Source organism: Eulemur rufifrons, chromosome 28 (assembly GCF_041146395.1).
Source record: "Eulemur rufifrons isolate Redbay chromosome 28, OSU_ERuf_1, whole genome shotgun sequence".
NCBI lineage: Eukaryota > Metazoa > Chordata > Mammalia > Primates > Lemuridae > Eulemur > Eulemur rufifrons.
The window spans coordinates 66,247,115-66,267,676 of NC_091010.1; the positions used below are offsets into that span (position 1 = coordinate 66,247,115).

The window sequence follows — 20,562 nt, forward strand, 5'->3', positions numbered from 1 at the left end:
TTCAAATCTCAAATGCTATGATTTCTGAAGTCCCAGTGTCTTTGAGAGTTTGAGATGCCTCATTTTCATTTTTTCTAATATTTTAATGTAAAGGTAATAAAAACAATATATATTTTTTTAAAAAAATTTAGGATAAAAATTTTATCATGTCAATTATAAGCCAAAATCTGCTAAAATTAAAGTCAGTGTACACGAAACTAATTTCTAGTAAATTCCCTGGGGCAAGATGCTAATTACTTTGATAAAGGGGCTACAAAAAAATATCAATGGATGTACATAAGAGATTAGTTTAGGAGTCAAATAATTTGCTTTGCTAGTACCTTAGGCTAAAGAAAAAAATATTGACAAGGAGAACTACCACCTTTATGCTTTAGTTGTGGAGTCTTTCCCCAAAACTTTCTCCTTTGGCACGTCAATCAATTTGATTAATTTCCAGACTACCAAAAAGCTAATGAAAGACAGTAGCATGTGACTTTTGGTGCTGGTTGCGATTCTTCTTCGCACACGTGACCAAATTCAAAGAATCCCCAGATCACACAGTCCATCCTCACTTTATAGTAAAATGGCAGGAACCCAAGAAATGGGGGTAACAATTATTAGCAGTCTATTTAACCTATTCGATAATAATTACCTTTCTTCTTTCTATGCCCACATCAATAACAAACTTCACTGAGTTGCTCCAGATCAAAGACTCTCCAGAGCTAGTAGTTAATACCACTCTTCTTTGATAAACTTGGCATCTTTTTTCTGTATCATCAATTGGCTTGAACAAGGTACATTTCTCTTTTGGATATAAAGGAACAACCACCAGTTCTCCAAGGTCTGGGTTTAAGTTAGATCCTTCTTGGTAGACAATTTCATAGGCTTTTTCAATATCCTTAAGTAAAAAATAACATCATCTATAAGAATAAAGTGCAATACAAACAACTTCACTACTTTAAAAAAATGTCTGTATTATATAAAATTTTAGGCAATACTATACAGGGAAATATATACAGGGAAAGAAAAGCCTATGTTGTTGTCATGTGTATCTTTAAATAAGGAAAAAACACGTAACTAAATGAGAAAATTTCTTTGGGAAAGTTAAATATAACTTGTAAAAAATTTCATTGCTTTTAGTCCAAAATGGTTTTCCTCTTGTGAAATGTACTATCTTTGCCTTTACATATTTATCTTGCTATTTTTCTTGCTTTATACAATTTCTCATATCCATTAACAATGACAGGTAAACAAAAGTTATTCTCACATCGATGATGCATCACTGTACTTTAATGGTGGCAGAACTAAGGATTATGCATCATAGATTTCCTATAAAAGTACACGTACAAACATACTCCATAATCGGGATCTCTATCTGGGTCATTCTAAAAATTATTTTGACCAGTTAGCACTTAAAAATAACAAAAATGCAATAAAGTAGGCAGGAAATAGTTACTGCTATTTAAATCTTTGCATGATTCAGGCATTTAGAAATATCCTTTTAAAATGTTTTACTGTCAAATATCTTGGGGGGAAAAGTTAATTATCTTTCGTAAAACTACATATGAGTAATTGGTGAAAATACTCAAAAGGTAAGGCATTTAGATAGTACTTTTCCATTTCTCAAATCACTAGTTTTTTAGAACCTCATACAAAATAGATATCACTTAATGTAATTTTTGTCCTTTTTATTTTTCCAAAATTTCTGCCTTCTTAAGGACTTAATAAACTACCCAATGGAAGAAGTCCCATTTAATTTCATTAGATTTCATGAAACATTTAAGTAAAAAAAAGATGACTTCCCATGATCATTATAGTTTTTAGGACTCGATTTTATCCTCCATTTCTCTAGCTCACATCTCCTTCCTTGCCACAACACTTGTAGAATGGGATCGAATTAACTCAAGGGTTTGCAGGCGGTCTCGCAGAGCTGGTGAGCTGTTTCCAAGTGCTTCCCGATCTGCCGAGAGGCTGCAGCGACGTGCTCCGCTGGGTTCCACACCAGCAGTCACCCAGGTATGTTCCCTTGCTCACACTTCCCTTTCCTGCACACGGTTGGTTTACTTGGGACAGATTTTGTAACAAACAGTATGACTGTTGGTCTTAATGAATGAAAATTTGCCAGTTGGCATAATCAGAACAAAATTATTCCTCCATTTTTATAATTTTGATCACCTCATTCTACCTCACATATCACGTGGGGGTGACTTAGACATGGAAAGGAAAAGAACGAGCACTTGGGCTGTGCTCCCCTGAGCCTGCTGCTGCGGGGCCTTACAAGGTGTCCCTCCTTCCTCCCGGACGGCTCCAGCAGGCCAGCTTCTCACAGGTGTCAGTCACCTAGCAGATAACCTGCATTTGGAAGGGGTTTAAATGAACTTTCAAATTGTACTGAAACATTTACTCTTATTCTCTTAGAATACTTTTGAAAAAGTAATTGGGTCACTAATTTTTTATTTTTTTCTAATTGCTAAAACTTTTTAGTTGTAGGTGGATTCTTTTTCAGTCCAATGCTTTCCCCATTGAGCTATTTTGGCTGCCTTGTAGGTTGGTTCTAATGTTGAATTTCGTTCCAAATATGGAGAGAAAAAGAATAAAAAAAACTTCAGAAGGAAAAAAGCATACCTGATAGAGGGCTTTGTGGCTATAATCTTCAGAATTTGAGGAAAAAAGCTTAAAATATGCATCTGGTGCTTCACATGTTTTGTTTAGTCATTTCCTTGGTTCTTACTCAATGTGTACAGTTCATTTATATAAATGGGACTTTCCTATAACTACCTGCACAGCTATGGAAAACAGCAACACCCACTGAAGGAAGGCAGCTAGCAGACAGCCAGAAAAATGAAAGACCCACAATTACATAGAACATTTCCCAGGAAACCCTCCAACCTCATGACACCTTTGTGATAGCTTATTATGGCACAAAAATTTGGCTAGATAGTATTATAAATCTCAACTCATGTTTTCTATTTAATTTATTTCACTTTTTGTTTCCAGGTTAAAAGATGGTTGAGTAACAAGGAACAACACCCTGTAAACATTCAGGGCTGTAAGTCTCAATAAAGACGGGCAGCCTGTGAATGATGGGGATTAAGTCACAGCAGGTGGGCTGAGCAAGTGGTTAGAGAACATGTCAAACACCTGATGTGAGTGCCATTACAGGCTGTTTGAGAATACTTCTGTAATTTAAAATGCATCTCTTAAAAAAATGACAATTAGTACATTTCTATTAGACTGTGTGGGTTTGTTTTCGTATGATATTTAAGTGCTATGGTAGGTTTTAAAGTTTCATATTGAAATCCAGAAAGCTTCACTTGGCATAGGGGGAAAATGATCAATAGCTGTTAGCATGGATTTCAGAACAAGATAAATCTTTCCAAGAGACAAATTCCAAGGCCATAAGAGGGGAATATCTTAACTGTGGGTCCTGATAAAAGTAGCAAAAAAGAAAAGCCCAACAGTATACTGAACTGTGTTCAGCTTGTTAGGTGGTAGGTGGGGTAAGGAAAACCAGATAACACCTGTGGAATTTGGGGCTGAATTGTGAGAGAAAAAACTGATTCCACTGTCTGCTCAAGTCAGCAGAATCCCAGGGGCTGGCTTGCCACCCACGCGTGGGGCAGATCCGCTGCTGGGCCCCAGACCAGTGAGGAGCTCACCCACAGAGTGAGTGCTGGGCCTGCTTACAGCAGCAGCACCCAGCATTGCCAGAGGCTCGGAACTGCAACCCCCCCCCCCCCCATAGCTTTCATGGCACTCTCACTTTTAAGATTTTAATACTCTGCAAGACTGATGGTTTCTGAATAAGAAATGCCTTTCTAGCCTGACTTCAAGGGAGATCATATACCTTTTTAAGTCCTGTGGACTTTATAGTTTCCACTACCATCCTCAATACAAATGCATCTTCTAAAGTCTGACAGTTCAAAAGTCACTATACCATGAATTATAGTTTATATTAAACTTACAAAAATAAACACTCTAAGACCACCCGGCCCCAATTCTGTTATGAGCATTATTTTCTAAAAATCCATTTTGGAATTTTTGCTTACTCTGACTTGAAAGATTGCTACTTTTTTTTTTTTTTTTGGCAGAAGTACATGTCCTGTTTTTCACCTCACAATTCTGACTCTCAAATATTTTAGATGTCTAGTTTTGCCATTCTTCCTTTCCTTAGGTTTCACTCACTTATTCTGAGAATCTCTAATTGTTTTCCTAAATGCTCTGTCTCCCTAATCATTTTATTACTTTTCTCAGAACTTTCTTGAATATCTTGACTCATGCAGAATTGGAGAGTATAATAGAATAAATTACTACAATAGGTAGAAGATTTACTATTCAAGAGAATGTATATCATCTATAGCCAAAAAATGGTAAATATGCTGTAGTTATACATTTAAGATTCTAAATTACTTTAATTTAGAAACTGATAGAATTTAAGTTGTAAGAAAACTATCTAAAGTTCCCAAAGCCGGGAGGATGAGTCATCCTTTATGCTTTGAATATAAAGCAGAATGCTTCGGAAAGTATTTCTACAAGCAAGTGGGTACTTAGGAAAGGCTCTTGTAGGGAGCTGAGGTGCTTGTCTTTGTTCAGCTGATGGCTCAGCCTGTATCAAACCATTTTCTGTTCACTTCTATTTAATCACTAGAACCACTCTACATTTGGGTCATGGCCTACAAACTAGTGCTTTCACTTTCTGAGAGAGAAGATGGGAAGGGAAAAAAGGCCAGGCAATTAGTCTCCAAGAAGAAAAGCCTAATTCTGGAGATCCTGGAGGCTTTTAGATTCAGCCAACAGAGTAGTGGAAAAAAAAGTAGGCCCAGTATAGCTGCGATTAAAAAAAAAAAAAGCAACCCCAAATGGCACTTTGGCTGTAGGAAAGCAGTAACAGAATGCAAATGATGTTCAATTGTACATTTCCAATCGTTCTTTTGAAGAGATGTTTTCAAGAAACCTGAGTGAAAATTTTTCTCATTCATCTTTTAAGCAAAGGAGCCACGGTCAAGGGAGATGGCCTTCTGAGGTGTGCTATAAACTAAATGTTCTGCTTCATACCCCACTGACTATTGCAGAAACATTTGGGGGAAATTTTTGATGTTCACCAACAAAGGCACCTGGTCGTGAGGGAGGCGGCCGAGAGTGTTCCCGGAGGTGGCGTGTGTCTACTGTACTAAGAGACGACAGCAGTAAGCATGAGTAGAACCAGCTCTGCACCGGGGTATCCCCCTATCTGGCCTGAGGCTGGGGAAGGAAGTTGGCTCTAGAGATCATTTTTAGAAACTCCTCAAGATGTCTCACCCATTCTTTGTTTTCAGAACAACATGTGATTTGAGAAACACTTCCTTGTTCTCCTTTCAGCACAGGTTTTATTTAATGAGGTGTGATGAAACCAAATATTTAAACAGTTAATTAGCAAACTGAAACCTGTATGTTAGTTATTAAAAGCTTCCCCAGTGAAATACCTTATTACTCTGTTAGGTTAGAATATTACTTACTTACTTGTTCACAGGCCAGAAAGACTACAATGTCACCCTTCTCACCCGAGTGGTGAATTTCAAAGATAAGGTGTAAAATAGACTCAAAAGGATCCTTTTGAGCCCCACTAAGGTACACAACCTCCACGGGGTGCTTATTTTTCACTTCTATGAGAGGCACGTTTCCATAATAAGAACTGAGTTTGCTGATCAGATGAGGTGAGGAGTTAATTATAAGCTTCAGTTCTGGTCTTGCTATTAAGACATCTTTAAGGAGTCCAAGTAACACATCAGTTGCAATGCTTCTTTCATGAACATCATCTAAGATGATGGCCCCATAGCTACCCAAAAAAGGATTGGACATCATTTCTCTTTGCAACATATCATCAGTACAATACCTATAAAGAAGAAACATTAAAGTTAGAATATTCTATGAAAAGTCATGCAGAGAACTTCTAACAACAAAAATGCCTTTCCTATATCCTTTTCTCTAAATCAGTGATTCTAAATTTTTGCTGGGGCCAAGATTCCTCTAAGATGATAAAATCTACAAACTTATAACACAGAAAAACACACATAAACAAAATTTACACCCAGTTTGTGTATGTTCATGGACCCCCCAGAGACCATCATTGAACCCTAGGTTAAAAACTTCTTGCCTAAATGTTTATTACAAATATTAACAAGAGCTGCATTTCACATTTGCTCTGAGCTTTATAAACAAAAAGTAGTACCATAAAACACCCTTGTCAGGTAAGCATTTTTCCCTTTCTTTCATCCATGAAAGAATTTTGAGTAAGCGCATAGACTTTTCAAGGAAAGGATACAAGAATGGCCATCTGGCTCAGGCTCACAGCCCAGCCAGCCCACCTCAAGCACTGCTACTGTCGGAAATGCATTATGGAGATGATACCACCAACATATTAGCTTCAGCCAAACAAAGTGTCTAAAAAGTAGCCACCTATTTAAGGGTAGCAAGCAAATTGGCTACAATTCCTGGAGGGATCATTAGTGATTTTAACAGAATTTTCCAGTAGTTCTTGGGAACTATTAGTCATTCACTTTCATGTAAATATCTTTCTGGCACTATTTACATATTTACCTATATTATTGCTTAAAGAAACCAGTCCAATATATTTCCTACCCATTTAAGGTATTTACTTTTATTTATCCTTGTACATAGCAGTTCTGAGACTGCTGGCCTTTAGAAAGACCTGCCTTGCAAGGTTGGCCCTTGGATGGCATTTGGGAACTTAGATTTGGGGAGGATTCTCACCATTCTTACCATTCCCAGAACTAATAAAGAGTGGCTCATTGTGCCTGAACTATTTGTACAAGCAATATAGTTTATGTTGAACCACATTTTGGAACGCACTAGGCAGAGGGTGCCTATGTGACCAGCCCCCAGTAAAAGTCCTGGGCACTGAGTCTCTGATGAGTTTCCCTGGTAGGGTACCATTTCACAACTCGTGAGGCAGTTAAGTGCCTTCTGTGCAACTCCACTGCACAAGGACTCTTGGGAACTTGTGCCGGTTTCCTCTGAACTTTATCCTACCCACTATTTCCCTTTTCTGATTTTGCTTTGAATCCTTTCACTGCAATAAATCTTACTTGTAAGTAAACTATTAATATATGCTGAATCCTATGTATCCTCCTAGCAAATTATTGAACCTAGGGCTGGTCCTGGTTCTGAATTAACCCCTTTCACGGTCCTCAATTAACTCCTTTTAAGGAGGAAAGAAAAGGAAGGAAACAAAGATTTATTAAGCTCCTAGAGTGTGCCAGGAATTGTGCTGGTGCATACATTTTCTCATTTAACCTTCAGAATAAATCCTCAGGGTACACATTACTATCCCATTACCACTGCTCATTTATAAATGAAAAAACTGAGGTTCAGAAAAGTTAAGTACCCTGCCCAAGGTCATAAAGCCAGGGATAGAGTCAAGATTTAAACCTGATGTCTGATGTCATTGTCAAATGATAAAGATTGCTTCCTTGGCCTCCATGGTTTTGGGGATAAGGTCCATGTTTTTCCTCTCTGTATCTTCATGAGATCAAAGTGTTTGCTCTATGCCTTTCTTTCCATACCTGTTCTTATCCTGTGTCTTGCCAAATGAGCAGTGATAAATTGTTGAACACTCCTTTTCTCACACTTAAAAAATATCCTGACTGCTATACCATTATATTTTGTGCAAGATGCAAACAAACAGATGCACTGAAATCTAGCTTTCAGATCACCTTTTGCTGAGGTTAATTAGTATGCTATAATGATATAAGTGACTATTGCCTCTCATCTCAAAACAATTTACTTTAATCTATGCCAATTCCTTAATGTTAGAAATTAAATCTGTGTTCTCTTTTTAGCAAAACTCATCTAAGCACTGATCATATAGGAAGCTATGCGCCCCCTCTAGGCTTAAATAAAAAGAGAGAAGACAATGACTTACTTAAAACTCTACTAGACTCAGCAAACAAGGCCTGGCCTTCCAGATGATTATATAATTCTAAAGGAATCATAAAGGCTTATTCCTAAATACTATACAAATCTCCATTTTTTTCTACATAACACAAAGATATATTTCTTACCTTTGTGTTAATAAGATATTGTGTGTACAATGCTTTAAAAAGTACTGTTACTGATAAACTATGTAAAATATATATATATATACACACTGCCAAGGTTTCAGGAAATGCAGTTTATATTTTAAATTCCTAAGACTAAATTTCTTTTTTTTTTTTTTGAGACAGAGTCTCACTCTGTTGCCCAGGCTAGAGTGAGTGCCGTGGCGTCAGCCTAGCTCACAGCAACCTCAAACTCCTGAGCTCAAGCGATCCTCCTGTCTCAGCCTCCCGAGTAGCTGGGACTACAGGCATGCACCACCATGCCCGGCTAATTTTTTTTTTTTTATATATATATTTTTAGCTGTCCATATAATTTCTTTCTATTTTTAGTAGAGGTGGGGTCTCGCTCTTGCTCAGGCTGGTCTCGAACTCCTGAGCTCAAACGATCCGCCCACCTCGGCCTCCCAGAGTGCTAGGATTACAGGCGTGAGCCACCGCGCCCGGCCAGCTAAGACTAAATTTCTAAAAGCTAAGAATATAATAAAATATCTTAAAGTTTTGTTAATTTTAATATTTTATAAAGTTATATATATTGAGTTTGATCTTAATGAAAATTTGAGAACATAACTTTTCAGTTCTCAAAACTGAAAAGATCACTATTTGAAATCTCTGAGTCACTTCAAGATATCTTGACATGTAGTTCGGAAAGACTATTTTAGGTATGTAATATTCAGGTATTCACTGGTTCAAAAAAAAGCCAGGAATAAAAGCTTAAAGAAGTAAATTTATATATAGTATCAAAAAAATGGTAGTAGGCATAAAGACAGGCTTACTAATTGCCTATTACGTTTCTGATAGATTAGATATTAAGGAGTTACAAAGAAAATGGAAGACAATGTACAGAACATCAACATCAAATACAGAACATCCCCTTCTATGATCAATAAACCTTAAATCCTCTGATTTAAATAGCTATTTGATCTGAGATTATTCAAAATTTTGGCTAACATGCCTCTCCAGGAAAATGGATCTGGTTCTAAGTATAATTCTAAAAATATCAGTATAATTCTAAGTATAAAAATAGCTGCCACATACATACACTGTGCATCAGTCACGTGTATTAACTCATTCAGTCCTCATAGCAACCCTCTGAGAAGTATATGAATCATCCACATTTTACAGATGAGGAGACTTAGGTACGGAGAGGTTAGGTGACTGGAACAAGGTTACACCCATTTTACAGCCACGTTGCCTCCTCGTCAGAGCACAGAACACCAGGAAGAAAATAAGGTGTTGCTTTCTTTTATCCCTGGGGAGATTTTCAATAGTTGGGGCCTCTTTCCTGCAACTCAAACCAAGAATGCAGGAGAGTATCTGCTGACTCTGTGCTGATTCAGAGGGAATGTCATGGTGGAAAAGAAGGTACAATGTCCCAGCAACAAGAGTAATTGTAAAGTACAGATATGAAAACAATGAGAAAACAAGGCAGCCCGACGGGCAGAAAGAGACAAGACCTGCTGTGGCCAAAGCAGGCAGCCAATTGCCGCCGTCTCCAAAGATGCCCTTGCACTTCAGCCCACCACACCTGATGCTGTTGTCCATATTAAGAAACAAATGCTACACACAGATCAAAACTAAAAATACTTTAATGTAAATTGTAGTTCTTCCTTTGGCTGTCAGAATTGAATGCTCAAGTTTTTCACTAAAGAACAACCCCATGAAAGCCAAGGCTAACACATGATAAATGTTTACAGGTGAGGCATGTCTTTGACCTACTCTGATAACATTATTATATTTCCCCACAATTATTTATCTTTGTGGCTTTCTCAAAAAAATTAGAAAATACATAAACCTGATTCAATGTCAATTAAGATAAAAACTCTTTTAATATTTCATTTTAAGCCTTACTATATCCAAGAATCCTTTCCAAAGGATTTTCAAAGTCTAGATAGTATTAAATATATAAAAATATACACATTTACTTGAGAACCTAGTCAGTATGATCATTTAATGAAAACCCCAACAATTCAAAAGGCTGTGTTAAAATGTAAAAAATGAATCTGCTAAGCTTAGGGATCCTTCACCCTTTCAGGGTTGTATGTCTTGTCCTGTCCAGCCCTTCAACTAGTTTGTGAGTTCCTAAGAAGCAGGGAGGATTTTATGTTTCTTTTGTACCACTCATGTACTATTTACATAATAAGCAATTTATAAATATGTACTAACTTAATGACTCAGGGACATCATTGCTATAACAGCAGAAAGTAATGTATCTTCAAGAAGTTCAAGTCAGAGTGCTGTTGGTCTAAAGATTGCCTATGGTTTGACACTAGCCTGAAGACTAATGTCTGGTATTTCTGAAGATAAACATTAGAGGGAAAGCAGCTTAGTGCAAACCAAATGAGTCACCTGGGCTTTCTTAATGGGAAGTTCAGAAAAAGCTAGCTGAGACAGGGCAAAACTCCTTCCTTCCATTATACAATTTACTGAACATCCTCCATGGGACCAGCACATCAGACACTAGAGATATAAATATGCAAAAACCATGGCTGCCCTGTTATACTAAAGCAGAGCTTCCCAAATGGTGCGCCATGGCACGCTGGCATGCCACACAAACGGCTTCCACAGGTGCAGAAAAACTGATCCCCAGATACTTACTCCTGGGCTCCTGGAGAGGTCAGGCAGCACCTGGGCAGCTTAAGCCCATTTCCTGGAGGTACTATACAGATACTATCACTTTGTATGAGGGCTATGACTTAAAACTGCTTGAGAAGCACTGGCCAGAGCAGCGATTTTTCCAATTTCTTTTTCTTGTCTTTTTCCTTCTTTGTATCAAGTTCTTGGAACTCCTTGTTCAAAGAAAATCTTACAATGAAGCTAAACACTAAAAAGAGATACCACAACTTGTCATAGCCAGAGAGAAGGCTCCTTGGGCCCCATAAGACTCTGAAAAGTACAGTTTGAAAAACACTACTCTAAATTGCTGCGATGGAGGTTGACACTAAGTTTTACGGAAGCCTACCAGAGCGTTTTCTCATATATATTACTGGAGCATCAGGGAAGCCTTCCTGGAGTAGGTGATCCCTGCACTGAGTCTTGACTGACTAGGAGGGATCATCCATGCTCAGAAGAGGCCCCCTGGGCATTCCAAGCACAGAGTGGCAGGTATAAAGCGTGAAACACACAGAGAGCTCCAGGTGTCCCTGTGGCTGGCACATGGGCAATGATGTGGACCCAGCATGAAGCAGAGCTCTAGAAGCACACACTTGAAGGTTTTTGGGGGCCAAATTAACAAGTCGTAACTTTTTCCTGAGGCTTATGGGAGTCATGGAAGAAGTTTAGACAAGGAATCTCTGATAATGCCAGTGTGGGAAAACAACTGGTATACGTCAGGCTGCTAACAGAGAGACCAGTTATTATTACACAGCACAGATGCTTAACATGTAGAATGCCAAGAATAATGCTCTTTTAGGATTATAGAACTCAAGTCAAGAGTTATCAGCAGGGGGCAGATGAAACCCCTTAAAACCAACCTCAGGATTGTTTCACTGGTACAGCAGTTTTCAAAAGGGATCACGTAGCCAACTTCATGACCAATGTTAACGTCCATTTCGTCCGCTACCCGCAAGGCAAGCTGGACCGCAGTCTGCTTGTGGACCTGTGTGCATATCACGCCCCCGTGCTGGTAGTGGATGGAAAGGCAATATTCAGCGCACCACTGAGGAACCTTTAACAGGGAAAAATGAGACAGGATCAGCTCCCACTGAAAACAAACAAAAGGGATAGCTCTGTCTTACAGCAGGGTTCATCTTATAAATGACTTTTTTCATTAGTGAATCACCAGTGTGCTGTATTACATCTTATTTAGTGAAACTCTGAACAATCTGCGTTACCCACTGAGTTATTACTGGTAAATAAAGTTAAGAATAAACAGGAGATAGCAGGGACTGTGAAAGTTTGACTTCCAAGACAAAAAAGGCAGATAAAGGCAAAATGAAACAAATATTTTTAAACTAACTGTTTCTAAAAAGACTAATGTATTTATAGATTATTATTTTCTTTCTGGTTATAAAAAAGTCCCATCAAAAATATGACTTCTGGCATCAGCTACTGTGTTTTAAGCAATGCAAATTATTGATAGAATTTAGATTCTTAAAAAAATGACTCAAAATGAAAGCTTTTACATTTAAATGTAAACGATCCTAACAAACATCCAGATAAGCCCACTTAACATTTCTCTGGTAATGAAAAATACAATATACTGGTAATTTATCACCTAAATACAATTAAAAATAAATCCAGTGAGATAATTAACAAATACATCTAGATTTGGAAAGAGTCAATTCCAAGCAAGACCACTCTTGAGCCATTTTATTTTTAAAATCCTTTTATCTAAATATGAATCAACTGATTTTTATCAAGTTCAATTGTGTAAGAATTATTATAGCAGAAAGTACTGAATTCATTTGTATGCTATAATCTTAAGACACTGTTAATAAATTATGCTTTGTTACCTGCATTTTAAAAATAAATTATTCTGAGTGTTTTTAATAGACCTAAGGTATTTTTTAAAAGTTGTAACATTTCTAGTTATCTTGAGGTCTGCTATTTACTATACTCATTCTAGAATTCTTAGATTTTATGTGGACTGAATTCCCAATGATTAAAAGTGCTGATGCACTTCCTCCATTTTAAGATAGGTGTCAGCCTTGTCAACAGGCTGAAAATTATTACTAATTATTTATTCAACGCCTACTTTGTTCTAAAAAAGATGAAACTTTAAGATACTGCACTCAGGAAATCTGGAATTAAGGTAAGACCCAGGAAATAAAAAGGAGCCTAAGGGACTTAGGTCAGGAGTTGTAGGCCTGGTTTGCCACTAATCTGTTCCATGTCCATCACAATTTGTCTAAGCTTTAGTTTTCTTAGCTGTAAAATGAATGGGTTGAATGGATGAGAATTACCCTTCAAGTCTGAGCTCCTGTGTCTTTTCTCTGTAAGACTTACTGTGACCCCCTAAGCATTAGGTCCTGCAGTGCACTTGCTGACTGTGGCAGGTATCACACTCCCTGTGGTTGCTTGTGTGTTCCCAGCACCCCCCGACCTGGCCTCCTACGATATTATGAGCTTTGAGAGCAGAAACCTATTTGTCTGTCTGGATCACCAAATAATCTCAGTAAATATTTGTTGAATGAACAAATTCACTTCTTATACTTTCTAGAAATATTTTCAAATTCTATGATTCTATGTAGTCTATCTTAAATTGTTTCACAATCACTGGATCATCTAACTATGAATTTACACAAAATTTTGTCTCCCTTATTCCTCAGCAAGTAATTTTTCATTCTTGCCAAATCCTGACTTTTTAAATTTAAATCTTTACTTTAAAAAATCTTTAAATCCTTCATGTCAGGGTCCCCAGCTAAGACCTCAACATCGTTCATGCGAAAAGCTGTATTGAAGCCACTAGTTCGACTCTTTTTCTCCCCATTGCATGCGCAGATCCTTACTGCACATGTGTGGTTCCTGTTTGTCTCCATTACGTAACAGATGAGCTGACACATGGTAGGGATAATAAATATTTGGGCGGGTAGATGGATAAGGACATCATAATCATTGAAAAGAAGGGAGAGAACGACAGGGGCTCGGGACTAAGCATGGGAGAGAAGTAATGAAACCATGGGACAATTATTGCAAAGGAAGAATAAGAAGTACCCACTAACAGACTAATTATGCATATCAAGAAAACAAATACTCCATGACATCTAACTTAAAATACCAGGGTAATTATATGATTAACAAGAACAGGAAATTGGAAAGTAAAATAAAATGAATAAATGAAGCTAAATAGTGGCGTAAAGTTCTTTTGGGGAAAGTGAGGAGTTAGGAGCGGGGGAGGGAGATGCCCTTTGGGAGAGTCAGGAAAATGGTCAGCGTTAGGGCAGGTTATCTCGACGGGAGGACATCCAGGTATAGCTATCCTGAGATCAATTGAAAAACAGGCCAGGCGCCAGGGAGAGGCCAGGCATGGCAGCCTCAGAGTTTCAGAGCTGGAAGGCACAAAGGCCAGCACCTGCATGTTATACATGAGGAAATAGACTTGGAGGGGCCATCTGTCCAAGGTCATACTGCCAGTGGACAGCACAGCCTGAGCCTATCCATGCCTTCCGGTTTCTCAGCCACTGTGGGTTCCCTCGCGCCACAGTTGCTCCAAGCATCTTTATGTTATACGAAGGTAGCAACTGAAACCATGAAAGTCTCAGGAAGTCAACATTTGTAATTACTCTTTCTAGTCTAACGGAAATGTCAGGGGACGGTACTGTGACAGTGAGCACTGTTTTACATTGCCAGAATTGTTGCTGAAATAACACTATCTGGTTTCCTAAAACATTTGGATGTGCTCAATCTGGTTATTATTCTAAGATCTAGGATGGCTGTTTTCAAACTCTAGAATTCTACATGCTTCCAATGATTATGGGCTATGTTGTTTGTTGTAACAATAATTCATCATAACAAAGAACAAATCATAATAAACCCTTGATACTGGCAGCTACAGATTAGATTTAAAAAAAAAAATCTCTAAATGCTCACTGGCCAGGCAGCTGCCACAGAGCTCACTAACCTAACGGTCTGAGTGCTGCCCGGTGTGTGAATCATTCTTTGCTCAGATAAACTCTTTAAAATTTTAATATGCCTAGGTTTGTCATTTAACAACCCTGATTCTTCCCCCCGTCTCAGACCTCAGAGTGTATGGCTCCAGGCCTGGATTATATGTGGTCACTCAGTTCTTTCTTGTAGTCAGGAAAGTAAGAATTTCCCTGTGCTTCTGAGTGTAGCTTAGCCAGCTTCACCAACAGGCACATCCGTATATCCTGATATCAGACCACCGGGCGTGGAAACACAGTGCTTAATCCTCAAATCTATGATGGGCAAATAATAGCTGTCATAGCTTTTAAAATATAATATGCGAACTGAAATACTCTGAATAATTTTATGCTATTCGAGAGATAATTCTGTGGTAAAAACAATTTCCACATGAGTGCTATTAGCTTATTCAGCTAGTATTCATAAAATTAGGTCAGTGATTTAATTGTTGAACCTGAATTGCTAGTGCTCTCTTTTGCTTTTTGTTTTATTTTATTTATTTATTTTTTTTTGAGACAGAGTCTCACTCTGTTGCCCGGGCTAGAGTGAGTGCCGTGGTGTCAGCCTAGCTCACAGCAACCTCAAACTCCTGGGCTCAAGTGATCCTTCTGCCTCAGTCTCCCGAGTAGCTGGGACTACAGGCATGCACCACCATGCCCGGCTAATTTTTCCTATATATATATTTTAGTTGGCCAGATAATTTCTTTCTATTTTTAGTAGAGACGGGGTCTCGCTCTTGCTCAGGCTGGTGCTTTTTATTTTAGATATTGTTGTTATTAGAACATTATGCTGTGACAAGTAATTATTTAAGTAATCATAAAAAAAGATTAACACCTAAAGCAGATGATTTTTTGTAGCGGTTACTCACCTGAGAGCTCTTGCCACATTTAGCATCTCCTGAAATTATCACAATTTGACTTTGAAGCAGATTCTCCATAAAGGAGTATTTTTCTTTCCAGATAGGAAGATCTTCTCTTTCTTTCAGAAGTTTATAATAACGTGATGAATATGGCAATCCATCAAAAGGGTTAAGTTCCAGATCCTCGCAGGCCAAAACCCCTTCCTCATCCCCATCGCTGGAATCAAGGGACTCGGGAAAATACCGTTTTTCAGAGGAAGAGTTTGAAAATTCCAGTTCTTCTTCTTCCATATTGTCCACCAGTGAGCTTAGGCAGCTGACATTCCACAATCAAGTTTCTCCCGTCAATAACCCATTGCAAGCAGGGTTTAAAAGCTCGTTATACAAACTCAGATGTCCCAATCTCTCAGACTTCAGTTTAAGGTTTCAGCAGGCTAAATTCCTCATTGTAAATGCTCAGGAATTATGCTAAAAATCAAACAAAAAAAAAAGAAAGGAAAATTAGACAAACATATAGGAATTTAAAAAGAAAAAGTGTAGGCATTCAAAAGAGAAGCATTGTTTTTTCTGTTAACCGGTTACTGCCTGTCATTTCTGCTGCTTGTTTAAAAGAACGGGAATAATTTAGGCTAGCTTTTAAATTAATTGGCTGCAATTTTTTCCTGGCCAGTTCAGAAAACGATTCCACACTGGGCCTGTACTCTTGTATTATTTCTTTCCATCTGTGGTTATGGCTAGCCTTATTAATAAAGGTCTTTTAATTAAACCAGAAATCTCCAGGATATTTCTTGAGATTCCTGGGTCTAGAGCTCAACTTATCTACGAGCCAATAAAAGGCAACTTTTAATTTAAATGAAGAAGAGAGATCACCTAAGAAAGGGCAAGATTTATACCAGTAACTTAGTCCCTACAGGTCAGGTAATCTAATCACTAGTGATTTTAAAAGAAAAATATATATAATTAGTATTGCTGGAAATGAGGCCTTTTTTATATTAACCAAGTGAAAATTAAAAAGAACAAGTCATAAAATACAGTTCATGATATTCTGTAATTTATTATTCTTTCTACAGCACCTAATTTACCTTAACCATTGCTTTAGGTTAAGAGTTAGTGGGCTAGTTCCTAATTAGTAAGGGACAGGAAAAGCTCTCTCTCCACTGGCCAAGCTCAACTCCAGGGGAAGTCAATCACCCAAGAAACATCTCTGAGGGTCTTCTAAGGCTTAGATTAATAAACTAGGCCCTAGACATACACATAAAGGATATTTCGAGGGTGGGAGCAAGAGCAGGACACAAATTTTAAAAACTCACGTACAAATAAGCTAAAAGAGGGAGAAACTAACAACCAGAGAGGGAAAAGGACTTTTTAGCTCTTTGCAGGTAGAGTTCTTAAAAATTCATTCTGAAAGCCATTGTTTCAAAATTAAAATAGAATTATAAAGGCATGACGACACAAATGTTGTAATATGGATTTATTTTGGAACTCTTCACTGTCTCTATAGGGTGAGAGCAGATCCACAGAATAGCTCCAGAACACACGGTAGCTTGAGATCACAGGACAGCTCTGAGAAAGTATCCAAGAACAGAAAATTCTATTGCTTCAGAGAAATTAAAATTTAATTTCATATTTAATTTTTCTTTTGTTCTGATTAGAATATCTTCCAAGGATTCTCATCCTACGTGTAAATTAGATTGCTGTTACAACCAATGATCGCCATAGGTACTATGTCTTAACTGTTTTACCTTTAAAAAAAAAAAGACAGCTATTACTTTTACCAAATATAAATATTTCTCTTAATTTATAATGCCCGCTAAGAGTGTAATAGTCTTATAATTACAGTAAAATCTTACTTATAAAGCACTGACCACTTTGAACTTCAGGGAATAGTCACATTTTCTGAATAGTCCTCTTTCTAGAAAACTAAGACTTACCCAGCCCCTTCACCACACATTGTATATTGTATACAGATACATTACCCACTTCTCTGTTATAGTGAAACTAAAGATGGCCACGGATTCTTTGCCACTGCTCCAATGGAGAGGTGGAGTCTGTTTCCTCTCCCCTTGAATCTGAGCTGATCTGTAACTCACTATGACCAAAAGAATGCGGGAAAGTGATGCTGAATCACTTCTAAGGTATCCCCATGCCTGAAACACTCCCCCTTGGAACCAGCTGTCATCCTGTGAAACGCCCAAGCCCAGACCACTAGGAAGAAACCAAAGCTGAATTTCCAGTCGACGGCAGCACAAGCCTCCAACCATGTGACTGAGCTGTCGAAGATCCTCCAGCCCAATGGAGCCTCCAGGTCACTGCAACCCCAGCCAGCACCACACTGGGCAGAGCAGCACCCACACAAGGCCACTCGACTCAAAGAATCCTGAGAGATAATAAATGGTTACTTTTGTAAGCTAGTAATTTCCAGAGAGGTTTGTCTTGCAGCAACAGGTAACTGAACTTTCACCTTAAAATACACTCAAAATTTAACGTCCTCTTCACAACTCGGGGAACTGCTACATCACTTACCACAACAGAATGATGTCCTCACATTTCCCTGAAGTGTACAGGGGTCAAAGACCAGACTGCTGCCCCGGAGCCCTGCCTTCCTCCAGGGGTCCACTAGCCACGTCACACTGTGGTCGGCATGCTTACTCTGTGAGGCTCTACCCTGCTTTTCTAACCTGCTCTCCTATCTGGACCATCAGAAGCCAGACAGGCTTGTTTGACAGGAACATTTGCAAAGGTTGAGTCCACAAAGGACTCTACCTTGAATCTGTTGAATCCGAGGGGCAAAGCTATGAAGTTCATAGACTTCAGAACATCTATTTTGACTACTCAGAGGGACTTTTTGCTGACAGATGGTTTGGATTTCAGATTTGGAGGATGAAGTGGCCGAAACCCTGAGTGGAGAGGCTGAGTTTGGGGCCCACCGACTCCAGTGATATTTGCATACCTCCACTCATTCATCCTGCAACTAGGGTGAACCATCTTGATTTTTTTAAAGAGGAAATTAAATATATACAAGAGATCTGTGTCTTGGTGCCTTTGGCAAATTTAATAGTACCAACTTAAAGAAGGAAAAACAAATAATATGGTATAGGTCATATGTCACTCAAAATAAAATTTAAAAATTGTTTGACATCAGTATAAACTATATTCCACTACAAGAAATTTAAACCTGAAAGATTGGCGTTTGCTCCTTTTCAAAGCTATCCTACAGGTATATACTAGACTGCATAATTTGTCAAGGACTGCCCTTTGAATGAATCTATTGCAACTCTTAAATGAGCATCCATGAAAATAACTCATAGCTAATTAGCAAACAACCTTAACAAAGACAGAATCAGAAGTCGATGTGAGATGAAGTTTTGTCTTAGTCATTTAAATGTATTTGGCCTTGGTCCAGTACTTGCAGAAATATAGTTCATAAAAATGGAAGGACAAAGTTTGTAAGAGATTAAGTGAAGCATGACTGTGAAATTTGTCCTGAGTAACTTTTTATGTTTCACTGTTCGATGCTTCTCATTTGCCTTTTTCTCTGTGCAATTCAATATAAGTATATACTTCATCCCTATTAAATTCTCAAATGTACAGTTTTAGCACTTTGCAGAGATCTAGGAGTTTCCCAACACATAGTCCCTGGACCTCTTCCCTTTTCTCTCTATAGGGCCTGGGTGGTGTCATCTAGTCTCATAGCTTTAGTGCCGTCCATAGGTAGACGTATGGATTTACATGTTCTTAGGATCTGCTCTCCTAAACTCTAGTCTCCTGTATTCAACTACCTACTTATCATCTCCCATTTGGATATGTAATAGACATTCAAACTTTACATGTCCAAAACTGATCTCCCAACATCCATCCCAAAGTCACAGACCTATCTCCCATCTCAGTTAATTCCTTCCTTTCAAGTGCTCAGACCAAAATGTTTGAAGTTGCCCTTGATTTTTCTTTACCTCAAATCCCACATCTAGTCCTTCAACTGACATGGTAGGCAGAATAATGGCCTCCAATCATGTACATGACTGAATCCTGGGAACTTGTGAATATGTACTTTGCATGGCAAAAGGGACCATGCAGATGTGATTAAATTAAGGACCTTTAGATCAAGAGACTATCCCAGTGAGCCCAATTTAATCACATGGGTCTTAAAATCAGAGGACCTTTCCCAGCGATAGCTAGAGGAAAACGTAGAATGTATGTCAGATGCAATGTCACTGGCTTTGAAGATGGAGGGAGGGACCACAAGCCAAGAATGACATGGGTGACCTTTAGTAGCTGGGAAAGGTAAGGAAACCGATTCTCCCCTATGATCTCCAGAAAGGAACACAGTCCTGCTGACACCTTGACTTTAGGCCAGTGAAACCCATGATGGACTTCTAACCCATGAAAGTATAAGACAATAATTACCACTGAGTTTGTGGTAATTGGTTACAGGACCAATAGAAAACAAATACATCCAATCATGTCAGTTCTACCTTCAAAAAACATCAAGGACTCCATGACATCTGCTGTGCACACTCGGTCTGAGCCACCATCCCCTCTCACCTGAATTATTGCAACAGCCTCCTCACTGGCCTTTTTTCTGTGCTTAGCCTCTGTCAGTCACCCTCAACCTAAAAGTCAGAGTGATCCTGGTAGTCAGCTCACGTCTCCTCTGCTCAAAAATCCCCAGTGGCTTCCCATCTCATCTCACCCCAAGGAAAAACAAAAATCTTTAATAGAATCAACACTCTGTGATCTGGACCCACCGCCTCTCTGCCCTCCTTTCTATAATAACAGCTGCCTCCTCGCTCACTCTTCTCCAGCCACGTCTCCCTTGCTGCTCCTTGAACACCGTGGCAGATGCCTGCCCTGGGGACTTGGCGCTTGCTCTTCTGTATCTCTGAGATGTCCCTCCGTCAGATATCCAAATGGCTAGCTCCCTTGTTTCATAAAAGTCTTTATCAAATGTCAGCTTAGTAAAGGCTTCCCTGGGCACCCAACTTTTACCCCCTCTCCTATATTCCCCCAAACCACTTCCTATTCTCTTTTCTCTTTAACATGACAGTC

General features: G+C 38.6%; 1 protein-coding gene across 1 annotated transcript in view; it reads right to left on the minus strand.

Annotated features, from left to right (window-relative positions):
* Positions 1–20,562, minus strand: part of DHX32 (DEAH-box helicase 32 (putative)) — a 44,474-nt gene that overhangs the window by 15,573 nt on the left and 8,339 nt on the right. Inside the window, exons 2-5 of the mRNA XM_069461010.1 lie at positions 15,526–15,984; positions 11,546–11,739; positions 5,479–5,851; positions 632–877 (exon numbers count right to left, since the gene is read on the minus strand). Coding sequence (XP_069317111.1) covers positions 632–877; positions 5,479–5,851; positions 11,546–11,739; positions 15,526–15,807 — 1,095 coding nt within the window. The 5' untranslated portion in view covers positions 15,808–15,984. The remainder of the gene's footprint in view (positions 1–631; positions 878–5,478; positions 5,852–11,545; positions 11,740–15,525; positions 15,985–20,562) is intronic.